Consider the following 20,227-nt stretch of genomic DNA (forward strand, 5'->3'; position numbering starts at 1 on the left):
TATAAGATTATAAACAAAATTAATACACCGTAAAATCCTTCCGTACTTATGAAAGGCGTACATTTCCGTCACATATATATATGGATTGGACAGGATTGTATTTACTTACCCATAAAGTACCACATTACAGTAAGTTTGGCATTATATGGTTATAATTTGAATGTAAACATTATTCATGAATCATATTTGTATTCAGAGATTTGTGCATCTGTGTTTGTGTCTCAGGTTTGGATGTTGCGTGTCTGAACAGTTCTGGTTCTGCCTGCGCTCTGATGCGAGAGCAAAAACCCGACGTGTCCCGTCTGGACCTGAGGGTCGGCCGGATCCTGGACGTCCGGAAACATCCAGATTCAGCATCACTGCACGTCCAGGAGGTGGAGCTAGGAGAACCCGCCCCCAGAACCGTGGTCAGCGGTCTGACCAATCACATGCCTCCAGAACAGGTTAGCCACGCCCCTCAATCACATCACAGACTTCCAAATCAACTCCAAGATCTTTTTCATCTCCAAAGAACCATATGTGTACTCAAAAGTCTTCAGTGTCACATGATCTTCAGAAATCATGAAAATATGATGATTTACTGCTCAAGAAACATTTCTGATTATTATCAATGTTGAACACAGTTGTGCTGCACAATATGTTTGTGGAAACTGTGATTTGTTTTATTTTTCAGGATTCACAGATGAATAGAAAGTTCAAAAGAACCGCGTTTATTTAAAATAGAAATCTACTGCAACATTATAAATGTCTTTACTGTCACTTTTGATCAATTTAATGTTTCCTTGAGGAATTTCTTTGATAAAACCATCATATTAACGCCGTGTGATTGTGTGTGTGCAGCTGGTGGGGTGTCTGGTGGTGTTTCTGTGTAACGTGAGGCCAGTCAAGGTTCGAGGCGTTCAGTCGCAGGCCCGCCTCCTCTGCGCTGTCAATCAAGAGAGAATGGAACCCTTAGCTCCGCCCACCTCCGCTCAGCCTGGAGACAGAATCACGTTCCAGAATTACCCCGGTAAGAGACGCTCACCAGAACATCTGAGTCATTTGTCGGCTTGTAACGGATTGTGTTTGATGTGGCAGGTGAACCTGAGAAAGAGCTGAATCCCAAACAGCGGATCTGGGAGCGTTTACAGCACGACCTGTGCACAGATGCCAAGGGCGTGGCCACATATAAGGGCGTGGCCTTTGAGGTCCGTGGGAAGGGCCTCTGTCGGGCCCCAAGTGTCAGCAATGGCGAGATCAAATAACAGTCAAGCTTAATTTATGTGTGACATCGAAATCTCAGAAATAAATGATTAAATGCTACCAAAGGCCTCAGTGTTCTGCATAAACAAAGCTGCAGAAAAACCAGACGGGTTATTAGTCAGAAAGAGCTGAGACTCACAGTACCAAGGAAACCAAAGCCTTTCAAGACTGATGACATAATAGAGTTGAAGCAGGTTTGAGCACCCTCTGCTGACCAACAGCAGATAAAACACTCAGAAACAGCCTGACATTACTCATAACTTGTAAATAACATGTCTGCATCATCATCATCCTCCAGCAAACTAAAGCTGATTTATGAGTCGACAGGTAATTAAACACTGTGGACACTTAGTACCAATGATCAAGACCGCATAAAATATAAATAGAATTAACTCAAATAGTACTCAAAACAGAATATTCTGGATTGCATTATATATAATATTAGGAAAAATAAATAAATATAATAAATAGTATTTAATACAAATAACAAATTAATACAATTACTATGTACTATGATTTCTGAGTTCAAGAAAACATGTTATATAGAAAGGTTTTAGATTTTATATTTTTATATCATAATAATATATTATTATTTAGTAATATCCTGGGGTCGGTATTGCATAACACGTTTGTGACGTGTATCCGCTCTGACTCGACGCTTCCCGCAGTGGGCGTGTCTCTGAGCGCATGTGGGCGTGGCCGCAGGTGAGGGCGGAGACTAAAGCCCCTTCACCCAAGCACATCGTTTTAGTCTTCCTTCTGTTAAACAGGTAAATCTTCTGCTTTACATCTATCTTTTATTTCTGTACTCATGCATGTAGTTTGACATATCAACGTTGTTTTACGCACATGGTGGGAAGATTTCAACTTTTAGCAGGTAAATAAAGCGTTTCTTTCTCTTTTGCGTATGAACCTACTTGAGTTGAGTTACATGATTAGAAAATAAATAAATGAATGATAATAAATTGCTTCTTATCTAGAAAGCATTTCGGGCACATCAGGAGCGTTTTTGACGTCGTCTACGTTTTGAGGCGCGTTCTCGGTGATTGTGTTTATTTCGGGATCTTGAGATGGTTTTACCGGCAGCCGCGCGCGGATCGATCAGTATTCCATTATGACCCGGATGGTCCAGGATCTTTTTATATGCTCCGATGATGCTACTGAAAGTCTCGGGGGCGCGCACAGGTGAGAGGCAGCTCAGCAATGCTGTCCGGTAAAACTCACTCACTGTCAAACATTTACACACAGTGAGTCAAACATCCCGTGACTTTCACAAGAACGCACTGATATAAACTATCATCCCAGCTGACAAAATATGATCAATATTTTCGCTGACGTTCGCATTAATTCATAAAAACATGACGTTCTTTCCATGGTGATGCGATTCAATTCCGTCATTTCAAACTTTGAATGTACTCAAGAACAAAAGGTAACATTTAAAATATGTTGATTAAAAGACGTCTTTTTGACGTCTGCACGACGTATTTTTTAAAGCTTTGCTCATCTGCTATAGTAGAGATCGTTTCCTATCAGATGTCAAATAGACGTTTAGAAGATGTCTTTAAGATGATTTAGAATGAATGAAAAACAGACATCTTAAAGACGTCTGTCAGATGTTTGCACAAGGCAGATTTACAGACGTATCTGTGAAGTATCTTTGAAAGAATCTTGCTAGACCACTTAACGAAAGTTCCCTGTAATACGATGCTTTTTCTGCATGCACCGTGGCAAAACGGCGGTATTCATTGAAATAACACGGTATTTGCATATGGTAATGTTTCAGTACTGTGCTATTTAAACATACCGTGTTTTTACCATCTAATACCAGCATTCTGTAGACAAATACTGATGTGCCTTTACAGGTAGCACAGGTACATCTATAAAAGATCTTTTCATCCGCTGTGTACAAACATCTGATAGACGTCAGTTTTACATTCGTTCTAAATCATCTTAAAGACATCTTCTAAACGTCTATTTGACATCTGATAGGAAACGTATAGCAGATGAGCAAACTCTATAAAATATGTCTCGTAGATGTAATACAGACGTCAAATAGACGTATCTGAGATGGATGAGTGCTATCAGGGTATTCATACAAATAAATACATATATAGCAAATCATTCTGCCAGTCCAGCATTTCACATGAGAATGACACAAACTGGTCTGACGGCTGTAGGGTCAGCAGAGAAATGAATGAGGTGTAACAAACATATCTGTGTGTTACAGGTTTCAGGGTGTGTCAGACACACACATTTACATTGAAACGCCTGTTCTGGTGAGGCGTAAACTGAACAAACACACACATTCATGCTAAACTGCCTAAAGGTTTATGGCCTGAAGTTAATAAACACACCTACCTGTAGATGCATGTGCATGCATGCGTTTATTCACAAATGCAAAGACTGTAATCCACGTCTACAACTGGAAGCACAGAGAGGCTGCATATATATATATGATTTGTTGTTCTGTAAATGTGTTTGTTGAGAGGCAAAGGATTTATCCTTCAGTGCTTTAACTAATGCCTTGTTTGTTTGTACATTTTTAAGCATTCAATTTAAAAAAGTATATTTACCAACACATCTAATTTTTCTACTGAAACCTTTGCTAAATATGTTATCGAAAATGGCAAATAACAGTGTTGAGACAATAACCAAACTCAGTTAAACATGCAACATAAATTGAGATCACGTGACAATAGTTTTCAATGTTTACAATACAAAAATACAGGAAAAAATTTAATATAGTGAAACATTATGGTGTAAAATAACATTTTTCTATTTTAATATACATTAAAATGTAATGTATTTCTGTGATGCGCCGCTGTATTTTCAGCATCATTCCTCCAGTCTTCAGTGTCACATGATCTTCAGAAATCAGAATGATATGATGATTTATATCAGAATTTTAAACAGTTAATATTTTTTTGGAAGCTGTGATGCTTTTTTTTTCAGATACTTTCATGAATAAAAAGTTATGAAGAAGAGAATTTATTAAAAATAGAAATCTTTTCTAACAATATACACTACCGTTCAATAGTTTGGGGTCAGTACATTTCTATTCTTTCTTTTAATTGTTGAAATAAATGAAAACTTTTAAATGTGTTAAAATGATAAGAAGTGATATAAAAGTTTAATATTTTTAATAAATGCTGTTCTTTAAAAAAAATATTCATCAAAGAATCCTGAAAAATATTTGTCAGCACAACTGTTGATAATTCTAATAATAAATCATCATATTAGATTCATTTCTGAAGATCATGTGACACTTTATTCTGGAGTAACGATGATGGAAATACAGCTGCACATCACAGAAATAAATTAAAATTATATAGAATATTAAAATATAAACCATTATTTTATATTGTAATAACATTTTACAGTTTTTTGCTGTATTTTTGATAAGCAGAAGAGACATTACAAGTCTAACTGATCCCAAATGTGTGTATTGTATCTTTAATATTTAATATTTCACAATTAATGTTACATGAACTATTAAATATTGTGTTAAATTTTGTTTTAGTGTATGAGTGATGGCAGTATCTCATCTTTTGGACGAACAAGAAGATGACACACCCAATGGTGGCTACCATATGATGGTGACAATAGAGGATGGGTCACGCCCCCAGACCACGCCCACTGGCCGGCCACACCCCTCTCCGGTCACTTCCAGTGGCGATCAGGTTGACGACAGCAAGTCGACACGTTTGGCGAGAGGTTTCAGTAAAGCCTTGCGGAAAAACCAGGATTACATCCGCATCCCGGTCTCAAGGTCCATCGACTCCCTGCTGCCGGCGGAATGGTGGAAGACGGGAATCGCCTTCATCTGGGCCGCATTTAACCTCGTCCTCACTACGGTCATGATCACCGTCGTCCACGAGAGAGTCCCGGACAAGTCCATCAGCCCGCCATTACCGGACAAGTTCTTCGATTATGTGCCGCGTTTTGAGTGGGCTTTTTCCGTCACCGAGGTGAATGGGATGATCCTGGTGGCTCTGTGGTTCATCCAGTGGCTCTTCCTCAAGCACAGGTGAGCATTTAGTGAGACTCCAACCGTGATAGCAAACGTACATCTCCCCAGTTTCGGCCCAGAACCGGTCCACATCTGGCCTTCGTGAAATCCATGTGGGCCAGATCTGGGCCGAAACGGCTTGCTGTCTGGGTCAGAGACATCTATTTTATGTCTGAATTAAATCTGGAAGAAGTGTTTGCTCATCTGCTATACATCTACAAGACGTTTCCTATCTGGTGTCAAATAGACGTTTAGAAGATGTCTTTAAGATGTTTATGATTTAAAACCAGACGTCAATCAAATGTTTGCACAAAGCAGATGCTTTCCAGATCTTTATCAGACGTCTTGCAGATGTACCTGTGCTATCTGGGAACTAGGGATGCATGATTAATTGAAATAAAACTTGAATCATGATGGCTTAGTGCAAGTATCAACTTAAGTAAAGTAGTTTATTTCCAGAATGAAAATTTGTCATAATTTACTCACCCTCCACTTGTTCCAAAAAAAATCTTGGTATCTGAACAGTTGATGAGCTGGATTGACTTAAATAGTATTTTAAATAGTAACTTTTTCCTACTCAACTGTTCAGATACTAACATTTCAGTGCGTCATTGTGTTCATTTACACTTGAGCAGCTCCTGATGCAGTGCTTTTAGTATCTCGGTTCACAGTAAATGCTGCTTTACATAAACCCAATCTGAGTCTGAGTCCAGTATAATGTGCATTTAGAAACGTAACATTCACCAAACATCTTCACAAACCTTTAATAAAATGAACTTATAAACTGGATGTTGTCAACAAAAAAGAGGTTTAAGGGCTCCTTAAGGTTTAAAATAAAAGCTTGATAGTTTAATGTATGGAAATAAAGATATTAAAGACCATTAAAGCCATAAATATAAGTGTAATTTACTTTAAATACAATTCTTAAATGCTTTTTTTATTTGAAATTATACAATAGTAATATTCTTATTTTATTTGATATTTTTGTTATTCCTTTATATTGTTAATGTTTTTGAAAAGAAAGTCTCTTCTGTTTACCGAAGCTGCATTTCATTTGATAAAAAAAAGTATTAGATTGTGTAATATGATTGCAATTCAAAATAACTGTATTATGTGTGAATATGTAATTTATTTATTTGATGCAGAGCTGAATTCTCAGCATCACTACTACAAAAATATTGTGCAGCACAACTGTTTCTGACATTAATAATAATCAGAAATGTTTCTTGAGCAGTAAATCATCATATTATTCTGATTTCTGAAGATCATGTGACACTGAAGACTGCAGGAATGATGCTGAAAATACATCACAGAAATACATTCCTTTAAAATAGAAAACAGTTATTTTAAACTGTAATGATATTTAAAAAATATTACTGTATTTTTTAATACAAATACAAATAAATTAATTCATCCTGTTCACAAAAATTTAGCAGTTTTTCAGTCAGTCAGATCAATCACAATTGGTACAAGTTAAGTAAAATGCTTTACAGTTGCAAACATAAACTCATTATACTCACTCAATCCCATGATTCCTCCTTCTCCCGTTGTTTTGACAGAGCCATCGTGGGCCGAAGGTTTTTCTTCCTGCAGGGAATGTTGTATTTGTACCGTATGGTGACCATGTACATCACAACTCTTCCTGTTCCCAGCATGCACATGCACTGCGCCCCGAAGGTGAGTGCCGCTCAATCAACACTAACACACACGAATGAGTGAACTATCATGCAGTGTGCAAATAAACCTCATGGAATACTGCTTTAAAGCATCTTTATACAAGTTTAGTTCATTCGAAATTAATGCAATCAAACTCAAAGTCAAAGTCCACTTTATTTATATAGCGCTTTAAACAAAATACATTGCTTCAAAGCAACTGAACAACATTCATTTGGAAAACAGTGTCTCAATAATGCAAAATGATAGTTAAAGGAAGTTCATCATTGCAAATGAATGCACAGACACTATTTAAACTGAACAGTTTTTACATTTTGAGATGTTACTGCATGGTTAATGTTTTTTTTTTTGCTTGCAATGCTGAATTGCAGCATGCATTCACGGGAAGCTTTGGTGTTTTATCTCTTGCTTCTCTTGTGATTGGTCTGCTTCTGTCTGTAGCTCTACGGTGATTCTCAGGGCAAGATCAAGCGTGTTTTGCAGCTGGTGTCTGGAGGAGGTTTGTCCATCACTGGCTCTCATCTCATGTGCGGTGACTTCCTGTACAGCGGCCACACGGTCATGCTGACCCTCACCTTCCTCTTCATCCAGGAATGTGAGTATGAGGAAACCATCATCATCATTTCTATCGGCTCTCAGTCCACTTGTGTTCACACTGTTAAGGATTGGTTCTGTTTTGTGTGGTAGACTCGCCCCGGTCGCTGCTGTGGCGTTGCTATCACCTGATCTGCTGGTTCCTAAGCGCAATGGGTGTGATCTTTATCCTGATAGCGCATGAGCATTACAGCCTGGACGTAGTGGTGGCGTATTTCATCACCTCACGCCTCTTCTACTGGTACCACACCATGGCCAACAACCGGGTAAAAGCTTTATAAAAACTGCTGGAAAATTTCTTGATTTTAACTCAGAATTGTGAGATTCTGATAGGATTCAAAATTCTAATAAGAAAAGTTGGAACTGTGAGATGAGTCGCATCTTTTGACTTCAACTAGTTTTGGCATTTTGTTTCTCTATACGTCATCTTTGAAGCTGCTTAAACAATAGCTAACAATTGATTTTCTTACTAAGTTTGAGCAAAAGCTAAACCTCATGAATTCTACTTTGATTAAATGTTGCGAATTGCTCTCCTGATTTGTAGACCTTGAGAGGATCTCCTCACAACTATCTGAACCGGATTTGGTGGAACCGCGTGTTTAACTTCCTGGAGAAGAACGTAAAGACGACGGTTCCCTGCTCGTTCTCGTGGCCGCTGTTGCCTCCATCTGCCGTCTTCAAGAACCCGTGCAAGAGCTACTCAATAGTGCAGAGCGCACAAGATTAATGACACCACAAACACTACGCCTGCAAATCAAGATCCTGTTTACTTGAGCACAGCTTTTTACATGCTTTGAAGAATATGTTTTTGTGCAGTTCCTGATGAACGTAGACACATGCTGCCATGTTCCTTATAGTATTGTTTTCACACTGTACTTAAGACATAATTCAAATGTTTATTCGTATTTCTCAGTGAAGGATTTTGAAATGTGTATTGTTCACAATTGTATAGTTTGTATTTTAATTTATTTGTTCTGTACCTTGTGAAAGAAATGTATTTGTTTAATGAATGTCAGAAAATAAATACTATTTTGTTCAATTTTATACAAATGTGATTTTATGGTTTTGTGCATATTGTGACTGATATAAAAACTACAAAAATGACTGAATAAGTTGCTTTGTAACTGACAGCATGTGTGGATGGGTTTCCAAAGTAATGGTAAAGATGTATATGGAAAATGGGAATTTTAAATAGTCATAAAAAACACAATACTTTACCCTATTAAAAAAAACTGCATATGCTAGTTTTTGACGTATAGCAGATGATAAAACACAAAAAATACATCTTGCAGTCTCCGTGAATGTGCCATCAATGTTCTCCATTATTTCCCCATTGTTAAAATTGAATCTTTTTCATTCTAGTTGAACATGATGACATTTTTATTTACGTCTGAAGGGTCTCCATCAAAGATTTCGACCAGTTTCCAAGTTTTAAACAGCCTTATATACTGAAAACCTTTTTGGAGGTTGGTTTATTACTTGACGCAAACGCGTGGTTCATTCAGATATTTATCCGCATTTCTTGAGGTGATTATTTATTCAGACGGGAAGATTCACGAGCCTTCATTGTCGAAAATCGAGTAAATCTCGAAACGGAGTAGTTCAGCTCTGATGTTGATTCAGTAACCGCTGAAGAATTCATTCAGGGAGTCGTTAATCTGATTCAAACCAGGAACGTGAGTGAAAATGAATCACGACCAGACGCTGTTCAAATGAGTCAAATTGGTGAATCGAACAGTTCAGACTGGAAAATTACTTTTATAAATCAGCCATATATTTTTCTTTTTAATGTTGTGGTGCCGCCGGGGAGTACGCAACAAACTGCTAAGAAGAGTTAAAAACCAGTGGATCGATAACCGCTAACGCGATTGAAATCCAGTCTGTATGTGTAATATGATTAAGACAATTAAAGTTTTTAAAGACGTTTATTTCTGAGAGGAATCGGAGAAAACTTACAGTGCGCTGCGCGGAGCTCCGCGACCGTTAGCTGACGTTCCGTTATTGCCATGGCAACTGTGGATTTGTGACGTGGCGATGACGTCACAGAGCATAGTATATAAATTGATGCGAGTCAGTAGAACGACAGAGAGCTTTGGAGAGTTTGAGGGTGATTTTACTGCTATAGACGAGAGCCAGTCCTTATTGAGTCTTTATATACAGTTTATAGACACAGTTTAAACAGACAGTTTGATTACTGTACAGTGTTAAGTACAGATTATTGATCTGTCAGTCTCCGAACACCACACAATGTCCACAGAGGTCAGAGAGGTGCTTCTGGAGGTTTACCTCAACGGTGCCTTCTACTGCAGGGAAAGTTACTGGGCATCAGATGATAAAGATGTGCAGCTGGAGTTTGAGATCACCAATGCCATCTATGACCTTCTCGGCTGCAGCGCATCTCAAGAGATAGATGTGCAGCTGGAGTTTGAGACGGACGATCACGTCTCAGTCGGTCACTGCAGTCCAGGAGAGATGCACATGGAGCTGGAGACTGATGAGAATCAGAACATCTCAGTCTGTGAAGTGAAAGACTTGCAGCTGGAGATGAACAGGAACGTCAGCGTCTCAGAGCTGAAGAAGCCTGCGCTGGTGTCTGAAGATCTGAGAGACCCAGCAGGACCTTCAGTGGAAGACAGCGGTGTTCAGGAGAACAGCCCGACAGGTGAAGACATACATTTATATGTCTTAATCATGTTTATTTGTGTGGTTAGAGATGTTTCTGATAGTGTACTATTATGTTAGGTTGAAAAAGACGTAATACTGTTTTCCTATTATTCGTCCACTTCTTCTGACACCCTCATTTTCCAAGAGTAAAATATCTTTGAACTTTCCAGTTACGACTATCAAATTTGGCAGGGACCTTCAGGCTGATCTGATTTTGTTTCTATATCTTTCTATCTATCTATTCGTTAAAAATGGTTGGATACATGCCATCAACAGCTAGCAGAGGACTCATAGTTGTTTGTAAATGTCTAATTGGTTTTTGATGTGGTTTCTAAGCAGTCAGATGAGGTCTAATGGGGTTTAAAGTATGATTTAGAGTTTCTCTGAATTATCAGAATAAAAAATCTAAACCTCATGCTTTAATTTTAATTTGTCAGACAATGGTTTGATCAAGTTTGTCATCAAACTTTACTTACCTTGTTTGTTTTCCTCTTTTTATTTTTTTTAGAAAGCACTGCTGGGTGGATGTTCAAGAAAATAAGTGCAGTCTTCCAGCAATTGACTGCAATCTTCCAGACAAATGCACTGAATGCTGTTGGGGAACCTGAAGTGGATCTTCTTGATCCAGAGGAATCATTTGGTCCAGATCCCAGCATTTCCAAGCAAGAACTTGAAGTGAATCTGGTCGATAGCGAACAACAGTGTGTCCCAGATCCCAGCGTTCCTGATCCAGAACCTAAAGTGGATCTTCTTGATTCAGAGGAATCATGTCTCCCAGATCCCAGCATTCCCGAGCCAGAACCTGAAGTGAATCTGGTCGATATTGAACAATTGTGTGTCCCAGATCCCAGCGCTCCTGCTCCAGGACCTGAAGTGGATCTTGTTGATCCAGAGGAATCCTGTGCACCTGGTCCAAGCGTTCCCGAGCCAGAACCTGAAGTGACATCAGAGCATTTAAGTTTGGAAAACTGCATCCGTCTTAATGTGTCCAAGCTGGAGGATCGTTTGAGGGAATGTACAGTGTCCAAGACTCCTGTCACTGAGGTCTGGCCCAGGGTCTTCATTGGAAATGAGTAAGTAGTCTACTAATAAATACAGTGCATTGAAATAATAATGCATTGCAGGAGTAACAAAGACAATGATATATTTTCTCATTGATTTACAAGTGCTGTCATTTCATTATAAATCGAAAGACCAACCTAAGATGTTGTGTTTTTTTGCAGAGAGACTGCATGGGACCGAGATCAACTGAAGGAGATGGGAATTACTCATATCCTTAATGCTGCAGCGCCAAAAAAGGACCTGAAGTTCTTGTTGGGAATGGCAAGCGAGAAAGACCTTCTAGGAACGGTCAACACAGGGTCCAGATATTACAGAGGCATGAACATGACTTACTGTGGCCTGCCTTCGTTCAGACACTGGGCCAATATCAGCAAATACTTCCTGCCAGCAGCCAAATTTATCCATAAGGCCTTGAGGAACCCAACGAGTAAGAGCTGACACACACACACACACACACACACACACACACACACACTCAATTTCTCATCTTTTATCAAGTGTTCTACAGTCTGGGAATGGGTTTTCTGACCATCGTTCTGTTTTTCTCTCCTCAGGTAAGGTGTTGATTCACTGCACACAGGGTCTTAGCCACTCGGCGACTCTGTTTCTGGCTTATCTGATGATCTGCCATGACACGATGGTGGAGGAGGCCATTGATCATGTCATAAAAGTGAGATGCATCAAGCCCTATTTCGGCCATCTGAAGCACCTGGCGTTCCTCAATGCCGACCTTGTGCTGCAGCGAAATCTAAAGCTACAGGGGGGGAAAACAGACAAAAAGATGAACAAATGGCAGGTTAAAACAAAATAGAACACAGATTTAACTAGAATAATTTGAAATGTATTATTGAATATTACATGTATTAAAAAATGAGACAAAAGAGGTTGTTGGAAGTGTGTCTGATTTCTGAATTCCCTCATCTCTAGAAACAAATACCAAGCTTGAGTAGAAAATAAAACATGCTTTGTTGAGGCTTGACTTGCATTATATTTAATAAAAATACAATAAAACATATCATTACATAGGCATTTCTCTCCACTGGAAATATACTGTAAATATATTTTTGCAATTCTTATGCATGTGTATCTGCAGTGTTTCTTTATTTATTACTTATGGTGTATGTCATATACAGCAATCTTAAATCATGTTTTTCAGTCAGTCAGATCAATCACAATTGGTACAAGTTAAGTAAAATGCTTTACAGTTGCAAACATAAACTCATTATACTCACTCAATCCCATGATTCCTCCTTCTCCCGTTGTTTTGACAGAGCCATCGTGGGCCGAAGGTTTTTCTTCCTGCAGGGAATGTTGTATTTGTACCGTATGGTGACCATGTACATCACAACTCTTCCTGTTCCCAGCATGCACATGCACTGCGCCCCGAAGGTGAGTGCCGCTCAATCAACACTAACACACACGAATGAGTGAACTATCATGCAGTGTGCGAATAAACCTCATGGAATACTGCTTTAAAGCATTTTTATACAAGTATAGTTCATTCAAAATGAATGCAATCAACTCAGTTCAGTGTCAGATTTTATTACTTCACTGTAAGTCTGCAACATTATGGTTATTTTCATCAATATTGGCTGATGTTTTGACATTTTGAGCATTACAGCCTGGACGTAGTGGTGGAGTATTTCATCACCTCACGTCTCTTCTACTGGTACCACACCATGGCCAACAACCGGGTAAAAGCTTTTAAAAAACTGCTTTGTTTAACTTCCATTCAATATTCTTGCATGGAAACTCATGTGGAAGATTGCAGATTTGCTGAGAGTCAGGTGTGTGATGACACGATTAATAATAAATATTCACTTATGTTAAAAATCTGGGAACAATCTTAATGGTGCAGGTCAAACTGACCCTAACTGGATTCAATAGTCTAAAAACACACTATGGAAGCTTGTTCACACCATGCAAAAAGATTAAATAAAGTTAATTGCAACTTTTAAATGCGGAAAAAGTCAGAATTGCTAGGATTCAAAATTCTAATAAGAAAAGTTGGAATTGTCAAACTTTTTTTTTCTCTGGCAAAAAAACAATAGTGTATATAGAATAATTCTGACTTTATATCAAATAATTAATCAATTAATAATTTTTTTTTAGGATATTTGAGGAAGAATTGTTGCAATTTTCATTTTCATTTTTTTTTAATTTTGTGGCGGAAATGGGCTTCCATGTAAAACAGTAGACTTTTAAAATTAATAGTAAAAAATCATAGTAAAATAGTCAAAATATTAAATAATTAAGGTCAAAATATTAAAATGTTTTAGCATTTTAAATAGAAGTATGAAGAAGCATTTATTCTGCGTGCTCAAAAAGTAAGAGCACGGCTCTCGCAACTTTTGACTTCAAGTAGTTTTGGCAGTTTGTTTCTTTATACGTCATCTTTGAAGCTGCTGAAACAAAAGTTTTCTTACGAAGTTGGAACAAAAGCTAAACCTCATGAATTCTACTTTGATTAAATGTTGTGGATTGCTCTCCTGATTTGTAGACCTTGAGAGGATCTACTCACAACTATCTGAACCGGATTTGGTGGAACCGCGTGTTTAACTTCCTGGAGAAGAACGTTAAGACGACGGTTCCCTGCTCGTTCTCGTGGCCGCTGTTGCCTCCATCTGCCGTCTTCAAGAACCCGTGCAAGAGCTACTCAATAGTGCAGAGCGCACAAGATTAATGACACCACAAACACTACGCCTGCAAATCAAGATCCTGTTTACTTGAGCACAGCTTTTTACATGCTTTGAAGAATATGTTTTTGTGCGGTTCCTGATGAACGTAGACACATGCTGCCATGTTCCTTATAGTATTGTTTTCACACTGTACTTAAGACATAATTCAAATGTTTATTCGTATTTCTCAGTGAAGGATTTTGAAATGTGTATTGTTCACAATTGTATAGTTTGTATTTTAATTTATTTGTTCTGTACCTTGTGAAAGAAATGTATTTGTTTAATGAATGTCAGAAAATAAATACTATTTTGTTCAATTTTATAAAAATGTGATTTTACAGTTTTGTGCATATTGTGACTGATATAAAAACTACAAAAATGACTGAATAAGTTGCTTTGTAACTGACAGCATGTGTGGATGGGTTTCCAAAGTAATGGTAAAGATGTATATGGAAAATGGGAATTTTAAATAGTCATAAAAAACACAATACACAGCATATGCTAGTTTTTGACGTATAGCAGATGATAAAACACAAAAAAATACATCTTGCAGTCTCCGTGAATGTGCCATCAATGTTCTCCATTATTTCCCCATTGTTAAAATTGAATCTTTTTCATTCTAGTTGAACACATTTTTATTTACGTCTGAAGGGTCTCCATCAAAGATTTCGACCAGTTTCCAAGTTTTAAACAGCCTTTCCTAGTATATACTGAAAACCTTTTTGGAGGTTGGTTAATTACTTGACGCAAACGCGAGGTTAATTCAGATATTTATCCGCATTTCTTGAGGTTATTATTTAGTCAGACGGGAAGATTCACGAGCCTTCATTGTCGAAAATCGAGTAAATCTCGAAACGGAGTAGTTCAGCTCTGATGTTGATTCAGTAACCGCTGAAGAATTCATTCAGGGAGTCGTTAATCTGATTCAAACCAGGAACGTGAGTGAAAATGAATCACGACCAGACGCTGTTCAAATGAGTCAAATTGGTGAATCGAACAGTTCAGACTGGAAAATTACTTTTATAAATCAGGCATATATTTTTCTTTTTAATGTTGTGGTGCCGCCGGGGAGTACGCAACAAACTGCTAAGAAGAGTTAAAAACCAGTGCATCAATAACCGCTAACGCGATTGAAATCCAGTCTCTATTTGTAATATGATTAAGACAATTAAAGTTTTTAAAGACGTTTATTTCTGAGAGGAATCGGAGAAAACTTACAGTGCGCTGCGCGGAGCTCCGCGACCGTTAGCTGACGTTCCGTTATTGCCATGGCAACTGTGGATTTGTGACGTGGCTGACGTCACAGAGCATAGTTTATAAATTGATGCGAGTCAGTAGAACGACAGAGAGCTTTGGAGAGTTTGAGGGTGGTTTTACTGCTATAGACGAGAGCCAGTCCTTATTGAGTCTTTATATACAGTTTATAGACAAAGTTTAAACAGACAGTTTGATTACTGTACAGTGTTAAGTACAGATTATTGATCTGTCAGTCTCCGAACACCACACAATGTCCACAGAGGTCAGAGAGGTGCTTCTGGAGGTTTACCTCAACGGTGCCTTCTACTGCAGGGAAAGTTACTGGGCATCAGATGATAAAGATGTGCAGCTGGAGTTTGAGATCACCAATGCCATCTATGACCTTCTCGGCTGCAGCGCATCTCAAGAGATGTGCAGCTGGAGTTTGAGACGGACGATCACGTCTCAGTCGGTCACTGCAGTCCAGGAGAGATGCACATGGAGCTGGAGACTGATGAGAATCAGAACATCTCAGTCTGTGAAGTGAAAGACTTGCAGCTGGAGATGAACAGGAACGTCAGCGTCTCAGAGCTGAAGAAGCCTGCGCTGGTGTCTGAAGATCTGAGAGACCCAGCAGGACCTTCAGTGGAAGACAGCGGTGTTCAGGAGAACAGCCCGACAGGTGAAGACATACATTTATATGTCTTAATCATGTTTATTTGTGTGGTTAGAGATGTTTCTGATAGTGTATTATTATGTTAGGTTGAAAAAGACGTAATACTGTTTTCCTATTATTCGTCCACTTCTTCTGACACCCTGATTTTCCAAGAGTAAAATATCTTTGAACTTTCCAGTTACGACTATCAAATTTGGCAGGGACCTTCAGGCTGATCTGATTTTGTTTCTATATCTTTCTATCTATCTATTCGTTAAAAATGGTTGGACACATGCCATCAACAGCTAGCAGAGGACTCATAGTTGTTTGTAAATGTCTAATTGGTTTTTGATGTGGTTTCTAAGCAGTCAGATGAGGTCTAATGGGGTTTAAAGTATGATTTAGAGTTTTTCTGAATTATCGGAATAAAAAATCTAAACCTCATGCTTTAATTTTAATATGTCAGACAATGATTTGATCAAGATTGTCATCAAACTTTACTTACCTTGTTTGTTTTCCTCTTTTTATTTTTTTTAGAAAGCACTGCTGGGTGGATGTTCAAGAAAATAAGTGCAGTCTTCCAGCAATTGACTGCAATCTTCCAGACAAATGCACTGAATGCTGTTGGGAAACCTGAAGTGGATCTTCTTGATCCAGAGGAATCATTTGCTCCAGATCCCAGCATTTCCAAGCAAGAACCTGAAGTGAATCTGGTCGATACCGAGCAGTCATGTATCCCAGAACCTGAAATGGATCTTCTTGATTCAGAGGAATCATGTCTCCCAGATCCCAGCATTCCCGAGCCAGAACCTGAAATGAATCTGGTCGATATTGAACAATCGTGTGTCCCAGATCCCAGCGCTCCTGCTCCAGGACCTGAAGTGGATCTTGTTGATCCAGAGGAATCCTGTGCACCTGGTCCAAGCGTTCCCGAGCCAGAACCTGAAGTGACATCAGAGCATTTAAGTTTGGAAAACTGCATCCGTCTTAATGTGTCCAAGCTGGAGGATCGTTTGAGGGAATGTACAGTGTCCAAGACTCCTGTCACTGAGGTCTGGCCCAGGGTCTTCATTGGAAATGAGTAAGTAGTCTACTAATAAATACAGTGCATTGAAATAATAATGCATTGCAGGAGTAACAAAGACAATGATATATTTTCTCATTGATTTACAAGTTTTGTCATTTCATTATAAATCGAAAGACCAACCTAAGATGTTGTGTTTTGTGCAGAGAGACTGCATGGGACCGAGATCAACTGAAGGAGATGGGAATTACTCATATCCTTAATGCTGCAGCGCCAAAAAAGGACCTGAAGTTCTTGTTGGGAATGGCAAGCGAGAAAGACCTACTAGGAACGGTCAACACAGGGTCCAGATATTACAGAGGCATGAACATGACTTACTGTGGCCTGCCTTCGTTCAGACACTGGGCCAATATCAGCAAGTACTTCTTGCCAGCAGCCAAATTTATCCATAAGGCTTTGAGGAACCCAACGAGTAAGAGCTGACACACACACACACACACACACACACACACACACACACACACACACACACACACACACACTCAATTCTCATCTTTTATCAAGTGTTCTACAGTCTGGGAATGAGTTTTCTGACCATCGTTCTGTTTTTCTCTCCTCAGGTAAGGTGTTGATTCACTGCACACAGGGTCTTAGCCACTCGGCGACTCTGTTTCTGGCTTATCTGATGATCTGCCATGACATGATGGTGGAGGAGGCCATTGATCATGTCATAAAAGTGAGATGCATCAAGCCCTATTTCGGCCATCTGAAGCACCTGGCGTTCCTCAATGATGACCTTGTGCTGCAGCGAAATCTAAAGCTACAGGGGGGGAAAACAGACAAAAAGATGAACAAATGGCAGGTTAAGACAAAATAGAACACAGATTTGAAAAATGGTGCAGAGATTAAAAAAGAAAAAACTAGAATAATTTGAAATGTATTATTGAATATTAAATGTATTAAAAATGAGACAAAAGAGGTTGTGGTAAGTGTGTCTGATTTCTGAATTCCCTCATCTCTAGAAATAAATACCAAGCTTGAGTAGAAAATAAAACATGCTTTGAACAACGAAACATATCATTACATAGGCATTTCTCTCCACTGTAAATATCCTGTAAATATATTTTTGCAATTCTTATACATGTGTATATGCAGTGTTTGTTTATTTATTACTTATGGTGTATGTCATATACAGCGTTCTTAAATCATGTTAAATCAGTGTTATTCAACAGCGTCCTGCTTCCAGAGAAAGTGACGGGAGAAACAAAGCTTTTCTAAACTTTGAATCAATTGCATCACAGAAAGAGTTTGCTCAAAGCACCACATGCTGCACAAAACTATGTAAATGCAACACAAACTCAGTCCAAACATGCATGAGAACACCAAACATCCAAATGTTTTATTATAATGTATTAAATGCATTAAACAAATCATCTAATAACATTAAATATGGATTGTCTGTATAATATTAAATTGTAAGGTGTGTTTAATTAGGCCAATGAAGGCGTGAAATAGAGTTTTTTAAACAACCTTTCTGGTGTCTTTTTGAATCCATATTCATTGAAATTGCCTGGTAAAGTAACAGTTAAGAAAATAAAAAGTATCAAATTTTATGATTGCATTCTAATCTATAAATAATGTATAATTACTGTTAAATAGAACTAAACGTATGCAAATAAACATTTTAGTTTTCACGTCACAATACATTTTTTACATTTAACTAGAACAGAACAGAAAGGAAATTAAATATGTAAGTGTAATACAAATAATAAATTATAGTGGCTGGCATTCATTATAAACAACAGTTAATATTAAACGCAAAACCTAAATTAATTTATTTGAATCTAGCATTGTGTGGGGAATGTGTTAAAGAAATAAACCAGGTTTTATCCGCTTTTCCAGCCTGGTCATTGCTGGTTTTACAGGGTATTCTTTAGCTGGGTGACCAACATAAACCAGCTAAAACAAGACAAACTGAATTCTCAAATGGACGAATCCTAATGTTTATATAATTGCTTTATATAAATCACATTGGAATATGAGTCACAGAATGTTTCAGGTGATAAAATCTGTGACTTATATTACAGAAAATACAGACAGGTCATACAGGTTTGGAAGGACCTGAGGGTGAGCTTCATTTTTGAGAGAACTACTCCCTAAATGAAAACAAGAGTTAGACAAGCATTCAAGGCACGTTTGTTACGTGGAAACACTGAACGGACACATCACGTTCAGTTCAAAAACAGCTGATCTAATTGCCAAACAGGCAAATGTTCACTTCAAGAATGAACAAAGTTGTGTCAATGAGTTGGATGTACAATGGAGCAAACAGGAAAGGGTTAAATGTTACAGAATGGTTGTCTCAAACAGTAGCATGATGAAGGACAAAGTTCAGGAACACTTGTTTAATATCAAACTCACTGGAGAACAGGGTTACGCACTACCAAACACAATCATAAACAAGGACAGAACGAGACTAAGAGGTATTTTAAACATAGGGACTAACAAGGTAACTAAAAAGACAACAGGTGCACAGAATGAGCTAATCAGAACAACTCTTTAAAACCTGAACATAACTTAAAAACGCTAAAACAGATAATACATGTTACACTAAAAGGTTAGGGCACTAGACAATCCAGACCTGCTAGACATCACAGATTATGAAACACCTGCATACCTGCACATTCCAGGGAGGAAATGGTCCTTGTAATAATTCTCGCAGGTGGCAGTAAGTGTCACATTTGCACATTTCAGAGTCGCAGCTGACAATCCAAACACAGTTTCCGTGTTCCCTTCCGAAAATTAACCATCATTTTACTACGAAAAAATCCATACATACATTGCAGCAATGGTAACTACAAATTAACCATGGCTTTGATACTTCAAATCGCTTCAAATAATAATTTAAGAAGTATTCAGATAATATTTTTGTGTTATAATAAAAACAGACCTAAGAGAACAACAGGATCAATTAATTATATAAAATCAATGAGGCAATAATGATTGGTTAGTTAATAATTATCATATGGTTTCACTGAATAACACTGTTAAAATACATAATGTAATACAACATAAAAATGTATGTACATTACATATTAATACAAATGCCTGCAAAGGGCGCCAAAGGCCTGATAATTGCCGTTGTAACACTTACAGTATGATCAAATCCTTATTAAATATTGACCAAATATTTAATTCAAATATCCACTCAATCTTTCATTTTTGGCCACCTTTTTGCAATAGAAATGCTAGCCTCTATAATTTCTCCAACAAAAACTTGTGGACAACAACCCTTACAAAAACTAATCCTTGGTTCTATTGAAGTAAAATGTTCTTGTGTGTCATCTCTGAATGCTTGAGAGACTATAAAATCAATCAGACAACTGTAT

The 20,227-nt window shown here is 38.0% G+C and overlaps 3 protein-coding genes across 7 annotated transcripts in view; all 3 read left to right on the forward strand.

Annotated features, from left to right (window-relative positions):
• The window catches only part of aimp1b (aminoacyl tRNA synthetase complex interacting multifunctional protein 1b), a 6,654-nt gene extending 5,347 nt beyond the window's left edge, over positions 1 to 1,307 (forward strand). The window contains exons 5-7 of the mRNA XM_052540270.1: positions 226 to 443; positions 841 to 1,009; positions 1,078 to 1,307. Of these exons, the coding sequence (XP_052396230.1) occupies positions 226 to 443; positions 841 to 1,009; positions 1,078 to 1,244 (554 nt within the window). The 3' untranslated portion in view covers positions 1,245 to 1,307. The remainder of the gene's footprint in view (positions 1 to 225; positions 444 to 840; positions 1,010 to 1,077) is intronic.
• A 626-nt stretch (positions 1,308 to 1,933) lies between these two features.
• On the forward strand, positions 1,934 to 14,251 carry sgms2b (sphingomyelin synthase 2b). Of its 4 annotated transcripts, none has more exons than XM_052540162.1 (6): positions 1,934 to 2,012; positions 4,763 to 5,269; positions 6,811 to 6,928; positions 7,367 to 7,520; positions 7,613 to 7,785; positions 8,064 to 8,577. In XM_052540162.1, the coding sequence occupies exons 2-6, from the start codon at positions 4,773 to 4,775 to the stop codon at positions 8,244 to 8,246; spliced, it is 1,125 nt and encodes a 374-aa protein (XP_052396122.1). In that variant the 5' UTR covers positions 1,934 to 2,012; positions 4,763 to 4,772; the 3' UTR covers positions 8,247 to 8,577. The 4 variants fall into 4 exon arrangements, with proteins under 4 accessions (XP_052396122.1, XP_052396121.1, XP_052396120.1 ...); XM_052540161.1 differs by having other exon boundaries at positions 2,004 to 2,119; XM_052540160.1 differs by lacking the exons at positions 1,934 to 2,012; positions 8,064 to 8,577 and adding exons at positions 3,498 to 3,518; positions 13,746 to 14,251.
• LOC127944274 (uncharacterized) lies at positions 9,028 to 17,895 on the forward strand. Of its 2 annotated transcripts, none has more exons than XM_052540157.1 (4): positions 9,028 to 10,181; positions 16,352 to 16,895; positions 17,045 to 17,310; positions 17,459 to 17,895. In XM_052540157.1, exons 1-4 carry the CDS (start codon positions 9,767 to 9,769, stop codon positions 17,713 to 17,715), a joined length of 1,482 nt encoding a protein of 493 aa, XP_052396117.1. In that variant the 5' UTR covers positions 9,028 to 9,766; the 3' UTR covers positions 17,716 to 17,895. The 2 variants fall into 2 exon arrangements, with proteins under 2 accessions (XP_052396117.1, XP_052396118.1); XM_052540158.1 differs by lacking the exon at positions 9,028 to 10,181 and adding an exon at positions 15,492 to 15,841.
• Positions 17,896 to 20,227: the final 2,332 nt, after the last annotated feature.

The sequence above is a fragment of the Carassius gibelio genome, chromosome A23, assembly GCF_023724105.1.
Source record: "Carassius gibelio isolate Cgi1373 ecotype wild population from Czech Republic chromosome A23, carGib1.2-hapl.c, whole genome shotgun sequence".
NCBI classification, from domain to species: Eukaryota; Metazoa; Chordata; class Actinopteri; order Cypriniformes; family Cyprinidae; genus Carassius; species Carassius gibelio.

Excerpts from the sequence above, each read along its gene's own strand:
- LOC127944274 (XM_052540157.1), top strand. The coding sequence starts at position 9,767 with ATGTCCACAGAGGTCAGAGAGGTGCTTCTGGAGGTTTACCTCAACGGT. Across the intron at positions 10,182-16,351 it reads TCAGGAGAACAGCCCGACAG|AAAGCACTGCTGGGTGGATG; the intron begins GTGAAGACATAC and ends TATTTTTTTTAG. Across the intron at positions 17,311-17,458 it reads GGCTTTGAGGAACCCAACGA|GTAAGGTGTTGATTCACTGC; the intron begins GTAAGAGCTGAC and ends TTCTCTCCTCAG.
- sgms2b (XM_052540162.1), top strand. The coding sequence starts at position 4,773 with ATGGCAGTATCTCATCTTTTGGACGAACAAGAAGATGACACACCCAAT. Across the intron at positions 6,929-7,366 it reads ACATGCACTGCGCCCCGAAG|CTCTACGGTGATTCTCAGGG; the intron begins GTGAGTGCCGCT and ends TTCTGTCTGTAG. Across the intron at positions 7,521-7,612 it reads CTTCCTCTTCATCCAGGAAT|ACTCGCCCCGGTCGCTGCTG; the intron begins GTGAGTATGAGG and ends TTTGTGTGGTAG.